This window comes from Gymnoscopelus braueri (assembly GCF_963280865.1).
Source record: "Gymnoscopelus braueri genome assembly, chromosome: 4".
NCBI classification, from domain to species: domain Eukaryota; kingdom Metazoa; phylum Chordata; class Actinopteri; order Myctophiformes; family Myctophidae; genus Gymnoscopelus; species Gymnoscopelus braueri.
Window position 1 is genome coordinate 45,876,980 of NC_137605.1, and position 18,196 is coordinate 45,895,175.

General features: G+C 46.3%; 1 protein-coding gene across 2 annotated transcripts in view; it reads right to left on the bottom strand.

Annotated features, from left to right (window-relative positions):
* Window positions 1–18,196, bottom strand: part of rspo2 (R-spondin 2) — a 65,697-nt gene that overhangs the window by 15,117 nt on the left and 32,384 nt on the right. For both annotated transcript variants that reach the window (XM_080426318.1, XM_080426317.1), the window contains exons 4-5: window positions 8,574–8,717; window positions 7,748–7,936 (exon numbers count right to left, since the gene is read on the bottom strand). In XM_080426318.1, coding sequence (XP_080282444.1) covers window positions 7,748–7,936; window positions 8,574–8,717 — 333 coding nt within the window. The remainder of the gene's footprint in view (window positions 1–7,747; window positions 7,937–8,573; window positions 8,718–18,196) is intronic.

Here is an 18,196-nt window from a genome sequence, read left to right on the forward strand (position 1 = left end):
TGACAAAATGACAGCAGCCATATTTATTTTGGTCAGGGAGCGGGGGCACTTAGTGGGGAGTTAATCAGACCTACCCCTCCCCCCCTCCACTTCCAGCTTCCAACCCCCCCCCCTTCCAGTTAAGGAATGTACCCAGGGCAGAGACGTCCCAGAGACTACTGGTAATGACTTTCTCCTCCGGTGGAAGATTTAACGCAGTTAAAATGCAGGAGAGGCAGAAAAATAAACCCAAACGTTTTGTCACCGACCGTCGGCGTGAGGCAAGTGTTGACTGCCTGTCCAGACGTGAGCTTAGACAATCAATTTTCGTTCTGGTTAGGGAAGGGGGACGGGAAGCATAAAACAAACTGAATATGTGGCAGGGATCTACGAGGACAGGGGGATCGCTGAAACAGAAGTTGTGTTAATTTGTGACTGAGACCGCAGTGGTGACCATAACTGCCATTGGCCCCGGGTAAACTTAGGGCCTGGCCAAGTCAATGACAGGTTGATGTGCCTTTCCTCATTATCCATATGCCTCTCATTCATTTTGACTTGGTAGCCTATACACATCAATACCTCCAAAGCCCTTTCTGTCAATTGCAGCTTTGTCATTTCACACAATAGATTATTATGCCGATTATTTTACAAAGGAGTAATCAATACGTTTATATTTGCCCATTTTCCCCCAAAAAAGTTTTTTACCACAGTTTGGGGTGAATTTGATCTTATAGTCATATCCACATATCTACATGTCACCAGCTCATGAAGAGGGGTGGATGTGTACGAAGCCTAAGAAAGCGACCTTCCCCTAGTGTCCAGAGCCGAGCCAAGCCCACCCATCCATCCATCCAGTCAGGTCTTGGGGAGACATACTACTTCGGAGGCCCCCTTAGCGGCTACTGAGTCGGCCCCTACGGTGTGGCCTTATTAAATGAAGATTAGGCCACGGCTCCCCCAGTCACAACAGGCTGCAGTGTGGGGCGCATATAATCACTTTGACAGGGCAGAAGCCAATTAGTCCTCTCCTTCTGTCCTGGGAAAGCGCTCCTCGCTCCGCTCCCGCTGGCGGGAGGAACTGAGCCGGATTGTCCGCGATATTACCCAGACCGATGGAATCGCCACTAATCACCAGCCGTCATTCCGCTCTGGCGGAAATCAGAACTCAGGAGTTGCCATCTCGCAAATCAAGCTCCCAACGCATCCACCCCACCTGCCTCGACTGTCCACCGAGAATGGCTAGAGAACATTAACAGTAACAGTAAACGGACATTAACAAACAACACTTCCATTATATAAAATAATCGATTTTAATAAAATAATTGATTTAAAATAAATAGCTGATCTACAAGAGACACACTGTGTCTCTTGTAGATCACAGATCCATTAAAATAGGATTGAAGTGGTTAATCAGAATACTTGATTTAGTCGATTATTAAAAAATCGTGTTCGTTGATATAGATTATTATTTTTTTAACTGAGATTCTTGATTATTTGATTAATCAAAAAAGTTTTATAATAATCGCTAAGAAGATAATCGATAGCTGCAGCTATACATCAAAGAGCTGTCCTACGAGTCTCTGTTACCAAGAGGATCACGAGTGCAGCGTTAGCTCACAGTTTGGCTCGGACATGCTCTCCCATGAGCTTGTCTGTGGAGACCAGGAGAGCACGCTCCGTGAAGGAGGGATATTGTGTGGTGGTGGTGGTGGTGGGTTATCTTCCAGTTGCAAGCATATGCCCATGTCTTAGAAAGAAGAAGAAAAAGAAATGCTGTGATGGAAGAAGAGCGGCCGTGTCTGACGAAAACACATCCAGATATGAGTTTGGAAATTGGCTTTTTCAAGCCAAACACAGGCCAGCGTCAGATGTGATCATGCTGAGTGTGTAATTGTAATGCTCAGAAGGGAACAACAAGCAATGCCAGAGCCTAAACCTCTTGGCTCAATGGCCATAAACACCAAAGTTTGGTGTTGCGCACTCTCTCTCTCTCTCTCTCTCTCTCTCTCTCTTTCTCTCTTTCTCTCTCTCTCTCTCTCTCTCTCTCTTCTCTCTCTCTCTCTCTCTCTCTCTCTCTGTCTTTCTCTTTCTCTCTCTCTCTCTCCCTGTCACACACACACACACACACACACACACACACACACACACACACACACACACACACACACACACACACACACACACACACACACACACACCCACGCACCCACGCACGCACGCACGCACGCACGCACACACGCACGCACGCACAAACACACGCACGCACAAACACACACAAACTGAACACACACACACACACACACACACACACACACACACACACACACACACACACACACACACACACACACACACACACACACACACACACACACACACACACACACACGTAAAGAAGTGTGTGCGTGTGCGTGTGCGTGTGCGTGTGCGTGTGCGTGTGCGTGTGCGTGTGCGTGTGTGTGTGTCAGATGGAGTGGTTGAGTTCCCTCCAGACTGGATTTGAGGCAATCACCATTCTCTGTGCATCATTTTACAGGAACAGGGGCCTGTCGGAGCAGATGGCTCCCAGGCGCTGAGGACCAGGAGGTCCACAGCGCTGTGGGTTCACCACAGAACCAGACTGGCTTCAGACGGAACCTGGCCCACATCCCCTCTAGTCAAGCTCAACCCTCCTGGGCCGGTTGGATCCTGGGTAGATCTGGGATCATTTCAGGCCCCCCTATTCCAGACTGCAGTAGCTGGTGGGATTGGTACACGGGCTAGACACCACGAGCCTGGACTTCTCTGTGTGACAGACACTCATCTAGGTGTCACCGGAGCATTAAACAGCTGGCCGTGTCCATGTCAGCTCGCCAAGCCACAAAGAAATTGGGTTTAAACTGGTTTGCTGTCGTTTTCAAAACTAGGAGCGAACACGCCACTGTGGACAAACACAAACATACATAACTCAAACACACGTGTAATGACCCCCCCCCATACACGTTCACACGCATGTGTGTTCACACACACACACACACACACACACACACACACACACACACACACACACACACACACACACACACACATACACACACACACACACACACACACACACACACACACACACACACACACACACACACACACACACACACACAGTAATTACGAGGCATTAGTGGCGGCTTCAGCCAAGTGCTCAAGGCCTGGGCTTGTGCTGAGACGGATAAGTGTAAGATTGATGATGGGACGGAGAGCTTGGCCTCAGATGAGCTCTACAGCAGAGTGGGTTTCTCTGGTTACACACATGGGAGATCGATACTCCCACGCAGGCCTCCCGCTCCCCCAGCACAGGTACATAATCCAATGACCACGGATAATCATTATACTGTATACTCTCTGTTTCTCTTGTCTCTGTCTTTCTCTCTTTCACACACACACACACACACACACACACACACACACACACACACACACACACGCACGTACGCGCGCACACGCACACGCACACACATTTTTTCTTTCTCTACATCTTTCAACACAGCAAAAGTACAGAGTGTTAATTTAGTGTAACAGAGAGATTTTCTTTTCCGCTGCATGAGAATCTGAGAAAGCCAATTTGCGGCCAGCACTAAATTAGCCGATGAGTTTCAATGGTGCGTTTGTGTTGGACCTGCACTCCCTTTAAATCCCGAAATAAGGCGTTACAATAAGATCAAGTGGGACTTTTGAGAGCTTTACCATGTTAATTGAAGAAGTAGTTGCTAAACCCGTAAGCCCTATATATACTGTACTCCGTTGTATGAGGAATAGCAAAAAATGTGTCGAGTCCCGTCACGTTGAGAGCTCGTAGATGTGACATTTTTGCTATTTTTGAAAACGAAAATATTTGGGGGAAATTTCCGCCTATAATGGCATGCCCAAAATTGGGACACCATGGTTAATGTGGTTAATGGGCTCGGGTGCAACAAGCGGACAGGAGTGAGTGTGGGTGGCATGGAGCGAGAGACACACAGAGAGAGAGAGAGAGAGAGAGAGAGAGAGAGAGAGAGAGAGAGAGAGAGAGAGAGAGAGAGAGAGAGAGAGAGAGAGAGAGAGAGAGAGAGAGAGAGAGAGAGAGAGAGAGAGAGAGAGAGAGAGAGGGGGACAGAAAGATGATGACGGTGATGAAACAAGACGGGAGGGAAAGAGATGAAAATAACTTATTTCCATCTAATTTTATGTGAAATATGATAACAGATAAGCAGCCAGATGGGCAGAGCAGCGCGATCGACTGAAAGAAAGAGAGAGAAGAGAAAGAGAAGAAAGAGAGGAGGCGAGCAGGAGGGGAGGGGAAGCAAGGAACTTGTCACATGTCTGTTTATACACCAGTGAATCTGATGACAGGGGGCTGCTGGGAAGTCTCCATAGGGACAAAGGCTTAATGGCATCAATATTGAACAAGCTGGGGGTCTAGTACACAGTATGTGTTATCACTCTCCTCTCCTCTCCTCTCCTCTCCTCTCCTCTCCTCTCCTCTCCTCTCCTCTCCTCTCCTCTCCTCTCCTCTCCTCTCCTCTCCTCTCCTCTCAGTCTGTCAATGCTGATAATGTTGGCGCAGCTATTAATAAAGCCTCTTCATAGCTTATAGTTTAACAGCATTTTACCTGCCCCAAGGGACAGCACATGCCTGGCGTCCATGCCAGCTCCACAGCAGAGGCAGCAGCACAGCCAACCCCCAACTTCCTGATCCCTCCAGAGACCATGAGCCACGGTGTGTTATCAGAATACGGCGCTTATGTCAACACCGGCCGAGAACAGCAAATGAATCCCAGCAGTGGGAATGAGATACGCTGTGTTTGTGCCGATCGACAAGTTGCACAAGTTGAACGCATCAGACACGGTTTAAGCGACTCGTCCTTCACGATCACTGTGAAAAACGCCATGCTTCTTGACATGATCTGGGCTTTGCTGTTGCGTCATGTACATTTTTGCCGGGGGATTATGTCTTGGCAGACAGACAGTGGAGGAGAAAGATCATGTACGTTGCCCTGTGTGCGTCAGGGTTAAGCTGGGAGACAGGGATCTCTGCGTGACCTCTGGTGTAATTTAAATACATAGAAATGCAAGCTGGGGTGATTAGATAAACATTGCCATAAATAGTGTCTCCACGCACCAGGCGTTTTTTTTCTTTCTTTCTCTCTCCCGATTTCTTTCCCTTATTTCCTGTATCCGTTTAATCCATAGCAATCTTTACGGTCTGCAGTTACATAATCCAATACTTATCCCAAATACTGGTGTCTGGTGTCCAGTAGGATCTGCTGTATGGTTTGAAAAAGGCTCATCTTTCAGTAGACCTAGACAAAGTTACATGTTAGACTCAAAACATGCATTGTTTGAAAAATATTCAATTTATTCTATCAAATTTACTTTAATAAATAGTACCTTGTGTTTTTAGTCTAATGATTATCCTATTTGTCTCATAAAATGTATTATATTAAGTTTCAAAGCCGTCTATATTAGATAGCACGTGGGGCCCTGGCTTGCAAAGTCCCAGGAATCTGTAGTAATTTAAAAGGCCATCTAGTGAGGTATTTCATGATGAACCCTGCTTTAATGAGGCCCTTCCATGAACCTCTTGATTTTCATCCGCAGGCTTTGACCACTTCCTGGTCACCTGCATTCCAAGAGGCAGCTTGTCCTCTCATTGGATTACTTTGTTATCACTCACGGGAAGTGATTATTTTACAATGTCAGTCAGCCTGACTCCCATGCGACTCGCACTGGATCTATGGAGTGTTTCTTCTTGGTTTCTTGGCCCCCTTCTTCTGCTCAATTTAAATGGCTTACATTTTTACATTGTATTTATTTAAACAGCTTGACATGGACGAGTGTACCATTTCACAGCCTTTCGCCGGACAGGTTTTTTTTTTTTTTTTTTTGCACTAGCAGTTGGATTGAGCAGCATGGGGAGTTTACAGTGCTTGCTTAAGTATAAAACTTAACTTTATTAAACAGGCCACCCCTGCACTTCATAAGCCTAAGGAGTCCTAGCCATGGAGGGGCTGGCTCACATACACACTGACACTTTACACACAGCTTTTAAGCACACAACTGGGACCGCTGATCATCCACAAAGACACTATAAGGCAGCCATTGGACTGGGAACCATAGCGGGACTGTACTAAGAGCTTTACAATAACAACTGCACCAGAAGCTATAAGCAAGGTGGGACACGGGGAGTCCACAGTCGGTTTCTAAAGGCTGGCGGAAGAGCGGTTCTGCTATGCATTCAATTAAGACTTCACAATAATTCCCCATGACTGACCTCATGCTGGAGATAATTGGTGCCAGTAACCATGCGAAACAATGCCAGATTTTAATTAAAGACGACCATAAAATTTCATGGAAAAGGTCAAGCAGGCACAGCAAATTCAGGAAGGAGGGGGTGTTGAGGATGGGGGGGGGGGTTGCAGGAGAGAATTTCCCTGAAAAACAGGACAGGGGTTTAGGGGCTGAATGTGCCATAGAATCACAGTTTCCAACCGGGAGTGCACTGCCTCCCTCTGTATGTGTACTGCTGAAACATGAGACACTATCATGGTTTATTTCAAGTTTATTTACTCTCTCACCACCTCACTAAATGACACTCTGATTCAACACGCCTGGCTGGAGGAAAATCCTCGAGGTTTGAATATTTTCCCCCTTCTGTAAAACAATGTTGTTGCTTTTTCAGGTCTTTTCGAGTCTCTTCTTTTTTTCAGGGAGGTTGAGGGACATCTGCCAGTGTAATTGCTTCCTCATTTGGCAAATTAAAATATTTCAAACAGTGGGCCTTTTTGCCTAATCCAAAGTTTATGAGGGGAGTAAAAAGAGTGTTCAAGGAAAAGGACGGCATGTCAAAAAGCACTACGGAACGAAGCCATCACCCCTAAATGGTGTGTTTGGATCATCAGAGGAGAAATGGATTACCTTATGAAAAAATATTTCTCTAGCTGTATTTACACAGAAAATATTTCCAGATTTGGGACGTCTCGTTTAACGGCCGATGTACATGCTGCGCGTACCGCAAATAACTTTCAAATTGACGGGAGGAAACAGAGCCGGCCATTGAGGAAACCTGCAGTTCGTACGGTGAAGAATTCCACTGAGGTGAGGTGAGGAGAGGAGAGGAGATATAAAAATATACCCCAGGAAAAACCTTGGCTTGAAAAGAGCCGCCGTGGAAAAATACTGCTATATTTCATCCATGAAAACGCCACTGTGCCCCTGGAGATTAAGTCTGATGGATAAAAGTGGCATGTTTGTGTTTTAGGGGCACGTACAGTATGGGTTTGTGTGGACTATATGCTTGATGTCTGACATGGGACAGGTGCGTTACTAAGAGGGGGGAGGGGTACTTAACTCCCACGGTTATACGGGAAAGGAAAGGGAGGGGGAAATTGCTTTCACAGTTTCACCAAGCTGATGACTGCTCAGATGGCTATAATGAGCAAAATGGGTCTTGGTTCCCAGACAGCCTCTCTGCCCACTCAGCTATGGCCGCCCCAAACAGTAAGGGACTGGTTGCTATAATAGAAGACACTCGGCCTGACCCTAGGCTCTATAGTTGCCTGACAGTGCATTGTGTGTTCAAGTCCTGTTCCCGACAATCTTTACTGCATGTCTCTCCCCATCTCTCTCTCCCTGTTTCCTGTCCATCTACACAGTAAACTATCAATTAAAGGCAGAAAAGAATCAAAAGAAATAATAAAAAAAAATAAGAAGAGAGTGTGGATGGACGTAAAAAAAGACTTCTACTTCATCTTACCTCTCCTGCAGTGCCTCATGGCCATTTTGCACCTCCGGGACTCGGCGATGGTGGGACAGGGTATCGTGTCCTTGGGGGGCTTCTTTACGATGTGCCGCGTCCGAGTCTCCAGACCCCACTTGAAGCCACAGGTTTTGTTCCTCCTGGTGCAGGTACCCCACTCGCTCCACTGGCCCACCTCACAGCCCTCTGTGGGGATGGAGAGAGAGAGAGAGAGAGAGAGAGAGAGAGAGAGAGAGAGAGAGGAGGCGCCATGAAAACTGCAGCAGAGCAGCCACCTGGGGGTGGGGGGGGGGGGTGGGTGACCCAGAGACCCTATAGGTTGAGCTTTACTGCAGTGTGAAAGAGCTAGGATGCATTGTGTGAGGTCTCTGTTTCTTTGGGGAGCAGAAACAACAAGGCCAACACTTTTTACACTCTCAGTTAAAGCTGCAATCCAAAACTTTCATGTCCTACCTGGGATTTCAACGCGGGTCTCCCTGCATGAGAGACCACATTTTTACCAGGGTATATACAGTAAGGGGATATAATGTGCTTATGCGCTTCAGTCAGTACTATTTGTCAACCGGTAGGCGTCCACCAGGGTCAACATTTCTGTAAGAGTAGTGAGACCACTTCCAACCACTGCAGATGTGCTAGTTAGTTATATTATATTAACATGCTCTGGTATACTATACATAGGTGAAAAACAACGTATTATTAATTTAAAAAAAGTTCTGGGTTGCAGCATTAAATCAATATTCCGGATTTTATTATGCAATGAATTCTGTTGATAAAGCTTTCAGTTTATCTCCTAATTTCAATACATCTGCATAATTGCACCTACCTCCACACTCCATAGTTTCTTCTAGTGGGGCGAAGCCCTCGGGACACTTGTCAAAACAGCGCCCTTTGTGCAGGTAAAAACCTGACTTGCACTTCGTGCAAAAATCTTTACTGAAGCAGGACTCGCAGTTCTCTATCCTGCACCCTAGGGAAAAGAGAGAGAGAGAGAGAGAGAGGGGAGATGATCAGTGTTCAAGATGCAGCACAATATACATACAGTACACCCGTCTCATCTGGAGTTGATCGAGAGCTAAGGGGTTTGGGGAAGGGGCTCTTGAAAGGATTATACCCCCCCCCCTCCCTCCCAAAAAGAAAAAAAAAGGAAGAAGTCATTGATGCCCTGTGAATCATGTCTCTCCGGGCTCCACAGCATTTCAGCAAACTTGTTTTGCCTGACAGACATTCACTTTTTTTGTGTGTGTGTCTTGTACATGTTCAGGGGGAACCGATGAACAGTGTGAAATTACAACAGAGGGTTGGTGAAGGATTACCTCACACTGACCCCTTTCAACGCGGGCAGGAAAACAAATTCCTCTGACATTCAACAGTCTACACATCCTACAGCACCAAATTTCACATGTTCGTTTTTGTTTTGCACATGGTTTTGTGCAACTGTTGAGAATTGATCCCATTGCGACCTTTAAAAACGCATCGATCCCATCGTGCTTTCATATTAATCCCTGCATATCTCTGCACTTTGGCTTCCTTTGTGATGACATTCTGCTGATCGATCCAAGTTGGCAAGCGAACAAAACTTTGAGCATAGACAGAATCATTTTGACCCCGATTTGAAATTGGAAAAGGTGGACAGACAGGGTGTTGGGAGAAGAAAAACACGCTCCCCATGTACTCCTTTGCCAAACAGATACTGATGCGTTTATTGAGGAACGCCACGGCACACTTAAGCCTGATTTATCCTCTGTCATACGACGGTGTCACACACCAGAAATGGCAGATCTACAAGCTCACAACCCGTTGCATCCGCGGCGCGCTGTGAGCTCGTAGATCGGCAAAGCTCTTCAAGCATTATCCTCCCACGCCCCACCCTGCGAGTGCGCATGACACACAGCGGCCCGCTGCAGGGCAAGCCTGATGTGTCATCAAGCTGTAACTCTGCAAATAGCACGTCAAGGCAGGGACTAAATTACACGAGCCACACCAACGGGGCGACGCTCTGGCCCGAATGATTAAAAGGAGCCTCCCAGAGCTGTCTAATTTATGACGCTCTTTAGAAGCTGTTAGCGGCACTGATTGCCCAATAGGCTTCCAGTGTTGGGTAACCACAATCCATAACCGACAACCGCCATCTCCCTCAGCCCTATACTAGGGCTGACCCAGGTAGGGCGGCAGCCGGCCTTGCGATTGTGTCTTTGAATAGGGGAGCTTAACCGCGCATAAGTGCGCTCGTGCCGCTCCGCACGCGCACAAACTTTACAGTGATTTACCACAAGTGACAGAAACAGAGGCAGAGGGATGCCCTTTTTATCTATGACCCTTGCAGCGGCTGCACAGTCAAATCAAATGATGCCAAATGGACCCTTATATGAGTCCATTTGGGTCCATTTGTAAGCTTTTCAGAGTTGAATTAACACTGAGAATTGTGCAGTGTAGGGAAGGGAACATTCTCACAATCACGCCCCTTAATTACACCATCTCCAGCTAACCATCAGGCCTCCTCCTCCACATTCCTCCAAAACGAGGGGGTCCTTCCCCACATCACTTTGAACCCTAAAGTATGGCCTCTGCCCACTCACTCTGGTCTCACGCTGCTCCCGACCAGTCTAAACAAACCCACCACAGATACACACACACACACACACAGACACACACACACACACACACACACACACACACACACACACACACACACACACACACACACACACACACACACACACACACACACACACACACACACACACACACACACACACATATATACAGTACATGCACACGTGTGCATGCACTCACATGCATATACTCACAGAGCCCACTAATCTGATATGGCTGGAGATACACCCATTTCTACTGTTGTCCATGAATGTGAAAACGTGAGACACACTGACCATAGCATTTCTTCAGATATCAGCTATTTGGCTCTTGTAGGCAAGTACAGTACAGTAAGATGAAACCCTCAGTATTCAGACCCCTAATTAAGGATTATTAATGCTAATGAGCCAGAACCGAAATAAATCAATTGCACTGTAATAAGCGGATAGAAAAATAACTACATTCAACATACTGTGTAGACACTCCCACCATCTCTTTGACACATTAATTCTATACTCTGCTCCATCGTATCTCACACACTTATCTCGTGTTTGATAAACACGGTTTGCTGGTAGGGTTACACGCCGCTGTAGAGATCTTGGCGTGGAATGTGTAAGATTAGGGGAGGTAAGGCCACACAAAGGCAGGATGCGCTTTGCCTCCCCTGTACAAGCTCTGCCTTCCACCTCCTTTGTTCCCTGACGTGAAACTGGATCTCCGCAGGGCTCGGTTTCGAGATGCGTCAAGCAACCAAGACAGGGAGCTTGCTAATAAATCACAGAGCTAATTGGAAAGCACAAAGCTCTCTTCTGCCCCTCACACTTCCCAGGCCTGTCATCACCTGAGTGACTTTTAGCTCACGAACCCAAAAAAAGGGGGGAAAAAGGAGAAGAGAGGGGGGGCCAGAACATCTGGCAGCACTCTCAAGCACTGGCTTGTTGTGCAACCTTCAGTTATTGACAACAAATAGGAACAGCCCAGATGTGCTAAGTAATCTTGCAGCGCTGCTCGTGTTCAGCTTACAATATTCTGATTGAAAAGTTTTGATGTCAATACTTGACACTCTCGAAAGATGGTGAAAGGACGATTCCTTTTACAAGATGAGCCACAACATCATACTGTACCATAAGTCGATGACAAATCAGTTAACCACTTATACCCTTTACACTTCATTGTACATCAGTCAGCAAAATAAATGGCGATCTACAAGCTCAAAGCGCATCGGAAAAAAACGGCGGTTTGTGAGCTTGTAGATTTGCTATTTTCGCTAAATGTTTCCTTTTTTTAACAAATGTTTGCTTATTATGATACGCCCAGGAATAGGGACACAAGGGTTCATGTGGTTAATCTGCCTGAGAGTTGGAATCTTGGGTGGCAGGCCTTCAAGGTCAAAGGGCATCAGAGCGAGAGAGGTGGGTCGGACTCGAAGGGGAACTTCATGACAGACATCCATCCCTGTCAGATTATCAAGCTGCACGCTATCGGGCCGCATGGACGCTATCTGTGAGGGGGCAGGTTGGACGTTGTGGGATCTGGCCACTCCAATAACCAGCTATAGCCTGGTTGGCTGAGTCAGCAAGCAGGCTCCACACACAGATATGGGGGGGGGCTCATCCTCCCTATGAGATTAACCTCTGGACCACCTTAAAAGTCTTCAACGAGGTGCCTCTGGGAGACTAATGAGAAATAATGAGGTCATCGGATCCCACAGAAGGCCCGATGTTCCTGAGACTTAAACGCATTATCATCATTATCTCTCTGCCCTGGATCTGGAGCGCGAGTAATATTGTGGAAAAATCTATGTTTTCTGCTCTGAGAGGAATTTCAACGCCTCCCAATACAGTGGCTGGGGGTCACCAATTCTGAAGCCATGGTGTTAGCACTGCATCGCATCCAGCATATCGCGGTAATACTTTTCCTTTCTCGCATGTGTTTCGTGTGGTTTCCTAGTCAAGTGCATCTGAAGTTTAGCAATGAGTCACCGAGTGTCGCTCGTGATCTAATCGCACATGCTTGGCAGGAGCCGGTCCCTCTGCTGTGGTCTGGATGGAGAACCAACCAGTCTTTTTTTTGTATCATGGACATTCAAAGCTTCCTGTCAAATTCAGTGACATGCTGCGCCTCAGCGGAGTGACAGCGCCATATGTAATCACTTGATTTATTTGCGTGAATATTCATTGCGAAAAGAGTGCTAAATCACTTTTCCAAAGGACTGATGAATACGCTGCGTGTCCCAGAATGGGTCTTTCATGTTATCTGGGCCGATGGCAGGTTGTCAAACTGCTCATCGGCCCGCGAACAGAGCCTCTCTGCTGCAGAATGCTAACCAGACCTGATGTCGCACAGCGGGAGTGTCCGTGCTGCGAAAAAAGGCCTGGCACGACGAGAGGGAAAACAAGCCCCCGTTTTTCCATCCTTCCTCTCCAAGCTGCAATGAGTGGAGCTGAGCTGAACAACTCTGACCTACTCTAGGCCACGGGTTTTGGCTGACATGGAAGCCTTGGCTTGCTCGCTGCCACCCAGCCATGTCGTGTGGAACTGCGGATGGCAGGGGTTCATGGCAAAGGCCACGGGCTGCCATGTCCTCCTGCGCACCCGGCCCGCTCCCTCCCGCTCCATCCTTTCCACATGGGCGCTCGTCCCGCACGCCGACGCGGAGCCGGGTGCAGCAGAGGTGGTGTTCCTGTCAATCAGGATGTCCTTGTACAGAGAGCAGAGGTGACACATGTGTCAGTGATCCTCTCCACACCAAGGAACAGAGAAGCCAGGATATCAAGAATCTCACCCTGTATCTGCCTTGCCAGTTCCAGCACATGCACACACAGACACACACACACACACACACACACACACACACACACACACACACACACACACACACACACACACACACACACACACACACACACACACACACACATTCAAATTATGACTTTTCCCAGTAAGTAGTATAACTTATTACAATTGTCAACACAGTAATAATATTACAGTTATTAATCCAAGTAACTTTGAGTGACTAAGTTACAATGAACGTGATTTGTTTTTAGCCGAGATAGACTATATTAAGCCTACAAGTTATGCTCCATAGTAGGAGGTTGTCACGTGTGAAGAAATATAAACAGATCTACAAGCTATCAACACGTTGCGATACATTGTTTGCTTGTAGATGTTTTCTTTTTAAGTAGGCCTACAGTATGCGTCCTCTTGCAAAATTATGACTTAACTCACGACAGTGAGGCTGTAATATAACGTGTAAGTAATGTAATATTATTACTTTTAATGGAGTAATAAGTAACTAGTAACTTAATACTCTTGCTGAGTAACTTGCCAAACACTGCTGCACGCATGCAAGCACGAACACAAGCACGCACGCACGCACGCACACACGCATGCAAGCAAGCACACACGCACGCACGTATGCACGCACCATGCACGGATGCACGCACCATGCACGGATGCACGCACGCACGCACACACAGACAGCTCGGACTTCAGACAGTGGTTGGATGCAGACAGTCCATCCACTCGCACTATGCACAATTAAACTCTGTTTGGAGAAAAAGCCCTATTGAGCTTCATGTCTGGTTGCAATGTCCTGAGAGCAGACTAGTGAGGGTTGGTGTGTCTATTGTATTGTCTGGCAAATCTGAAAGTGTGGTTAGTAAAGCTGTGATGATTAAATGTCCCTTGGTAAAGCTCAAACGCCAAAAGCAACTGGTCTTTTTCACTGTGCAATGGAAATACCCACAAGCACAGAATTAGACGGCAAGCGAGACAGAGAGAAAGAGAGTAGATATAGGGAGAGAGAGAAAGCAGCTTCCCAGTGATACCAACCAAGCTCATAGCATGGGGTACTACCCGAACGGACGGGACTCTCATGGGTCCTTTTGCGTGTATTTTGACGTTCTCAGAGGTAATCATTTAAACCCTATCATCTTTGTAGTACAACAAATAGCTAAAATAGACGATCTACAAGCTAACAACATGTATGATGCATTGTGAGCTTGTAGATTTGCTATTTTGGTTATTTTTGGGAAAAAAAGAAGAAAGAAAATTCCAATCTTTCATACAAAAGTGTGGTTCTTTTTTCAGTACCCACTTGGCTGTGGCTCCTGACACGTGGCAGTCACCCATCTCCTACCCACTGGCAGTACTCAAGTATTCAAAAGTACAACTTACAAAGTACATTTTCTTTTCAATATCAATGAATTGCCGCCCCGCTGTGCGACGCGTCGTGAGCCTGTAGATGGGCTATTTTCACTATATTTGAAATAGAGCTAGTTCACCTTAAAGACATGAACGATACTAGGGAAAGGTTTGACCGATCTGTCCATAAAGCTCCAAAATATGACAAGGAGGCGAGAGCAACGGTATTTAGCACTGTCTCAACACTAGGTAGGAAATAAAACAGAAATTGCAACTGGATTTTGTAAAAAAAAAAGAAAAAGAAAGAAAGCCTCAAGTGGCACATCGTACTGGGCACTGGATGAGTTGTGATATTTGAACCACACATCCAGGACACTGGCAATCATGATAGACTGGCTTTCCATGCTGACTGCTAGGGAACAGAGCTTAAGGCTTTAATGCATGCTGCAGGGGGCTAAGGGGAACTAAGTGGGACATGCATGTGTGTGTGTGTGTGTGTGTGTGTGTGTGTGTGTGTGTGTGTGTGTGTGTGTGTGTGTGTGTGTGTGTGTGTGTGTGTGTGTGTGTGTGTGTGTGTGTTCGTGTGTGCGTGTGATTGGCTTTGATTAGAAGCCTGGTCCATGAACAGCTCCATTGCCCTTAACCACTTCCAACCTGACGTCCCTATTTTGGGCATGTCATTATAGGCGGAAATGTTGAAAAATGCAAAAACAATATGAAACGTTCAAAGCTAGTGGAAATCTACAGGTACTAGAGGTTCGGGCCGCTGTCCCGTTTAAGCCCATATATGGAGATCGCTGATGTCATCAGTAAATGTCCATCATAAATGACTGACTGATTTGTTTACGCCTGTTGCCATGGTGACACGTTGAGGTTAACACACTCCATATTTGAGCGTAGCTGCATTGGGAACTCAATATGGCTGAGTCATGACAACGTGGTCCACTGGCCCGCTGGCCCCAGTCGTCCCTTAAGGCTATTTTAATATAAGATATATCAATTATATAGGGCTTAAAGGTACTATGATATCAAAATCAGTGTAATTTTTTGGGGTAGATGTCATTCTATTTCACATTTCTCCCCCTGGGTAAAAAGGGGGAAATCTCTTCATCCACCAGAGCAAAGCACTAGGAAATAGACCTTTACCTCTACATGGTTTTCTCTTGTCAGTTGTTAATCTGTGAATATAAAATATATATTTTTTCAACAAATATTTTGGTTACCCCAACATTGATCTTGTGATGCAGTTTGTTAATGCTTATTTATTAAGATTATAAAAATCTCTAGTGTCATTTTGCAGCTGAGCGAATCAGACAGCTGGTTTCTGGTCATGCAGGCAAAGAGCTTGACACGGCGTACATCAGTCGGCTCTCGCTGCGCGTGAACTAGACTTGAAATGGGCAGAAACGAACTGCCGTAGGGATGCAGTGAATATTAAAATGTTAAACTAGATAGACACTCAGACAACTAAACAACATATAAAACAATCCATCCCCATTGTTTAACGTGGGAGCAGGGACCTGTAACAGATTCACGGTACTCCTCCGTCATGTACAGCAAACTTCCTCCGTTTGTATCTGCTTTTCCTGTTTTCGCCTCTCTCTGTGTTTGTGTGTGACAAGCACACACAAACGTTGACACCAGTTGACAGGCTGTCACTCTTGTCCGGTTGGCTAACGGCAATCAATGAGCCCCCCCCCCCCCCGCGCGTGATAAATAAAGGTCTACCTATATCGTCTGATGTGTTAACTCCACAGAGCTCTGGTAGACATTGTTCACCCCTTAACATTTACTGGAGACAGTGACTGGAGAGAGAGAGAGAGAGACAGGGGGCGAGTGCAGCAGTACCACATTCAGACAGATTTGGCTGAACGTGAACTCACATGCAGCAGTTGCAAATCCTCCGAGTAGGGCAGTGGGTTGACGACACCCACAGATGCTGATGAAAGGTCCTGCTCTATAGAGGCCTGATAAGATCCTCCATGGACACAGCTGGAGCTATGGCTCATATCATACCACCCCTGAGCCGCTGAAAGGAGGCTCAGACAAGAAATGGACACGAGAGGGTAGGGATATAATAGAGCCCTTTATGAGTATGTGTGTGTGTGTGTGTGTGTGTGTGTGTGTGTGTGTGTGTGTGTGTGTGTGTGTGTGTGTGTGTGTGTGTGTGTGTGTGTGTGTGTGTGTGTGTGTGTGTGTGTGTGTGTTTAAACCTACGCGGTTCCTGCACATAAAAAATCCTGAGTATTAATTTACCTCAAAAATGGACCCTGTGACAATGGACCCCGTTTGAATGTATGACGCATTTTGTGTGTGAAGAGTTTTGTGACTGTAGAGTGCTCTCCACGAAAACATTTCATAACAGCGTGATTTTGATTTAAAACCGATCCCAACGGCATGTTTAAACTCGACATCATCTACAGCATGTATATATATTCAACGTAGTCTAGCTTTCATGAAAAATACTTTGGTTGTATCTTTAGCTTAACCTCTATATACTTCTTTGTATGATGAAAAACTAAAACAGCCTGTCTACCAGCTCACAACGTGTCGCCTTGTGGCGACAATTTTGAAATGTTTTGATAATTTTCACCTACAATGCCATGTCAAAAATAGGGATGCCAGGTTGAAAGTGGTTAAACTTGGTTAGTCTTGCACCGGCACATGGGTTAAAGTGTAATCATGCCTTCGCGTCACACGGGTGTTGATCATTTAGAGAGTGGAACTTGTCCTGAGATTCTAGTGTGAGAGTGGTTGAGTGTACGCAAAGCCCCTCGTTTGCCCGGCTCTGGTTTTCCTTACCCAGGGAGTCCACAAAACATTCTTGAATGAGATAAGATCACACAGACATACTCTGGTGTAATAATAAGCAGCTGTCTCCCTAAGTGATTTCAGAGTCTGTTTTTAAAGCTCATGATAACAGAGACATAATGGCACGTTCCAGCCAGGCCCTGTTTGGAAAACAGGAGCTCCGGCCTCCGTTGGCCGGTGTGCCTTTGAGCCTCCAGCCAACGATTGAAATTCTCACTGCCCCGACGATTAGCTTTTGAGCCAACCTGATAGAACAAGCCGTTACAGGGGGACAGACATGAGCTGTTCAGTGAAAGTGACACGTAGATCCTAACTAAGAAGGAAGGTCAAATGGGAAGCTGGATTAGAGAGTCATGACTGAAATGGCGATCACATCAAAGTGAGCCTCTCTCGGAGATCTGATGCTCTGTGACAATGCAAGATTTTGTTCTGGGGGCAGTTTGCTCGGAGTGGGATTCAGATTAACTTGCCACACATCAGTAGTAGTTAAACTCAAAAATGTGTGCAGCATAGGGAGTCAGCGGGTGAGGCGGTGGGGGAAATAGTAAAAAAAAAAAAACGCCGGCAAACAAGATGTCTTTCTCCTTCAATTTTCCCTGACTTACTAAGATATGGTGAAATTACTTCAGGCCCGTCTGTCTTTGACTTTATTGTGGGGAGCGGAGATGAACGTGTATGTGTGTATACAAGCGCACGGAGGGAGTATGTGTTTGGAAGGGGGCATCCAATTGATACCAGCAGTTTACTACAAGCGGGTGTGTTCTTGTTGGTATCTCCTTGCCATATTTGTCTGGAGCCAACTCAGCCAAGTAGATGTATGCACATGGAGACCAGGCAGTGATTGGGTAAGCAGAACATAGCTTATTTTTTTCTTTGGTTTGCTGCGTGCCTGGATTA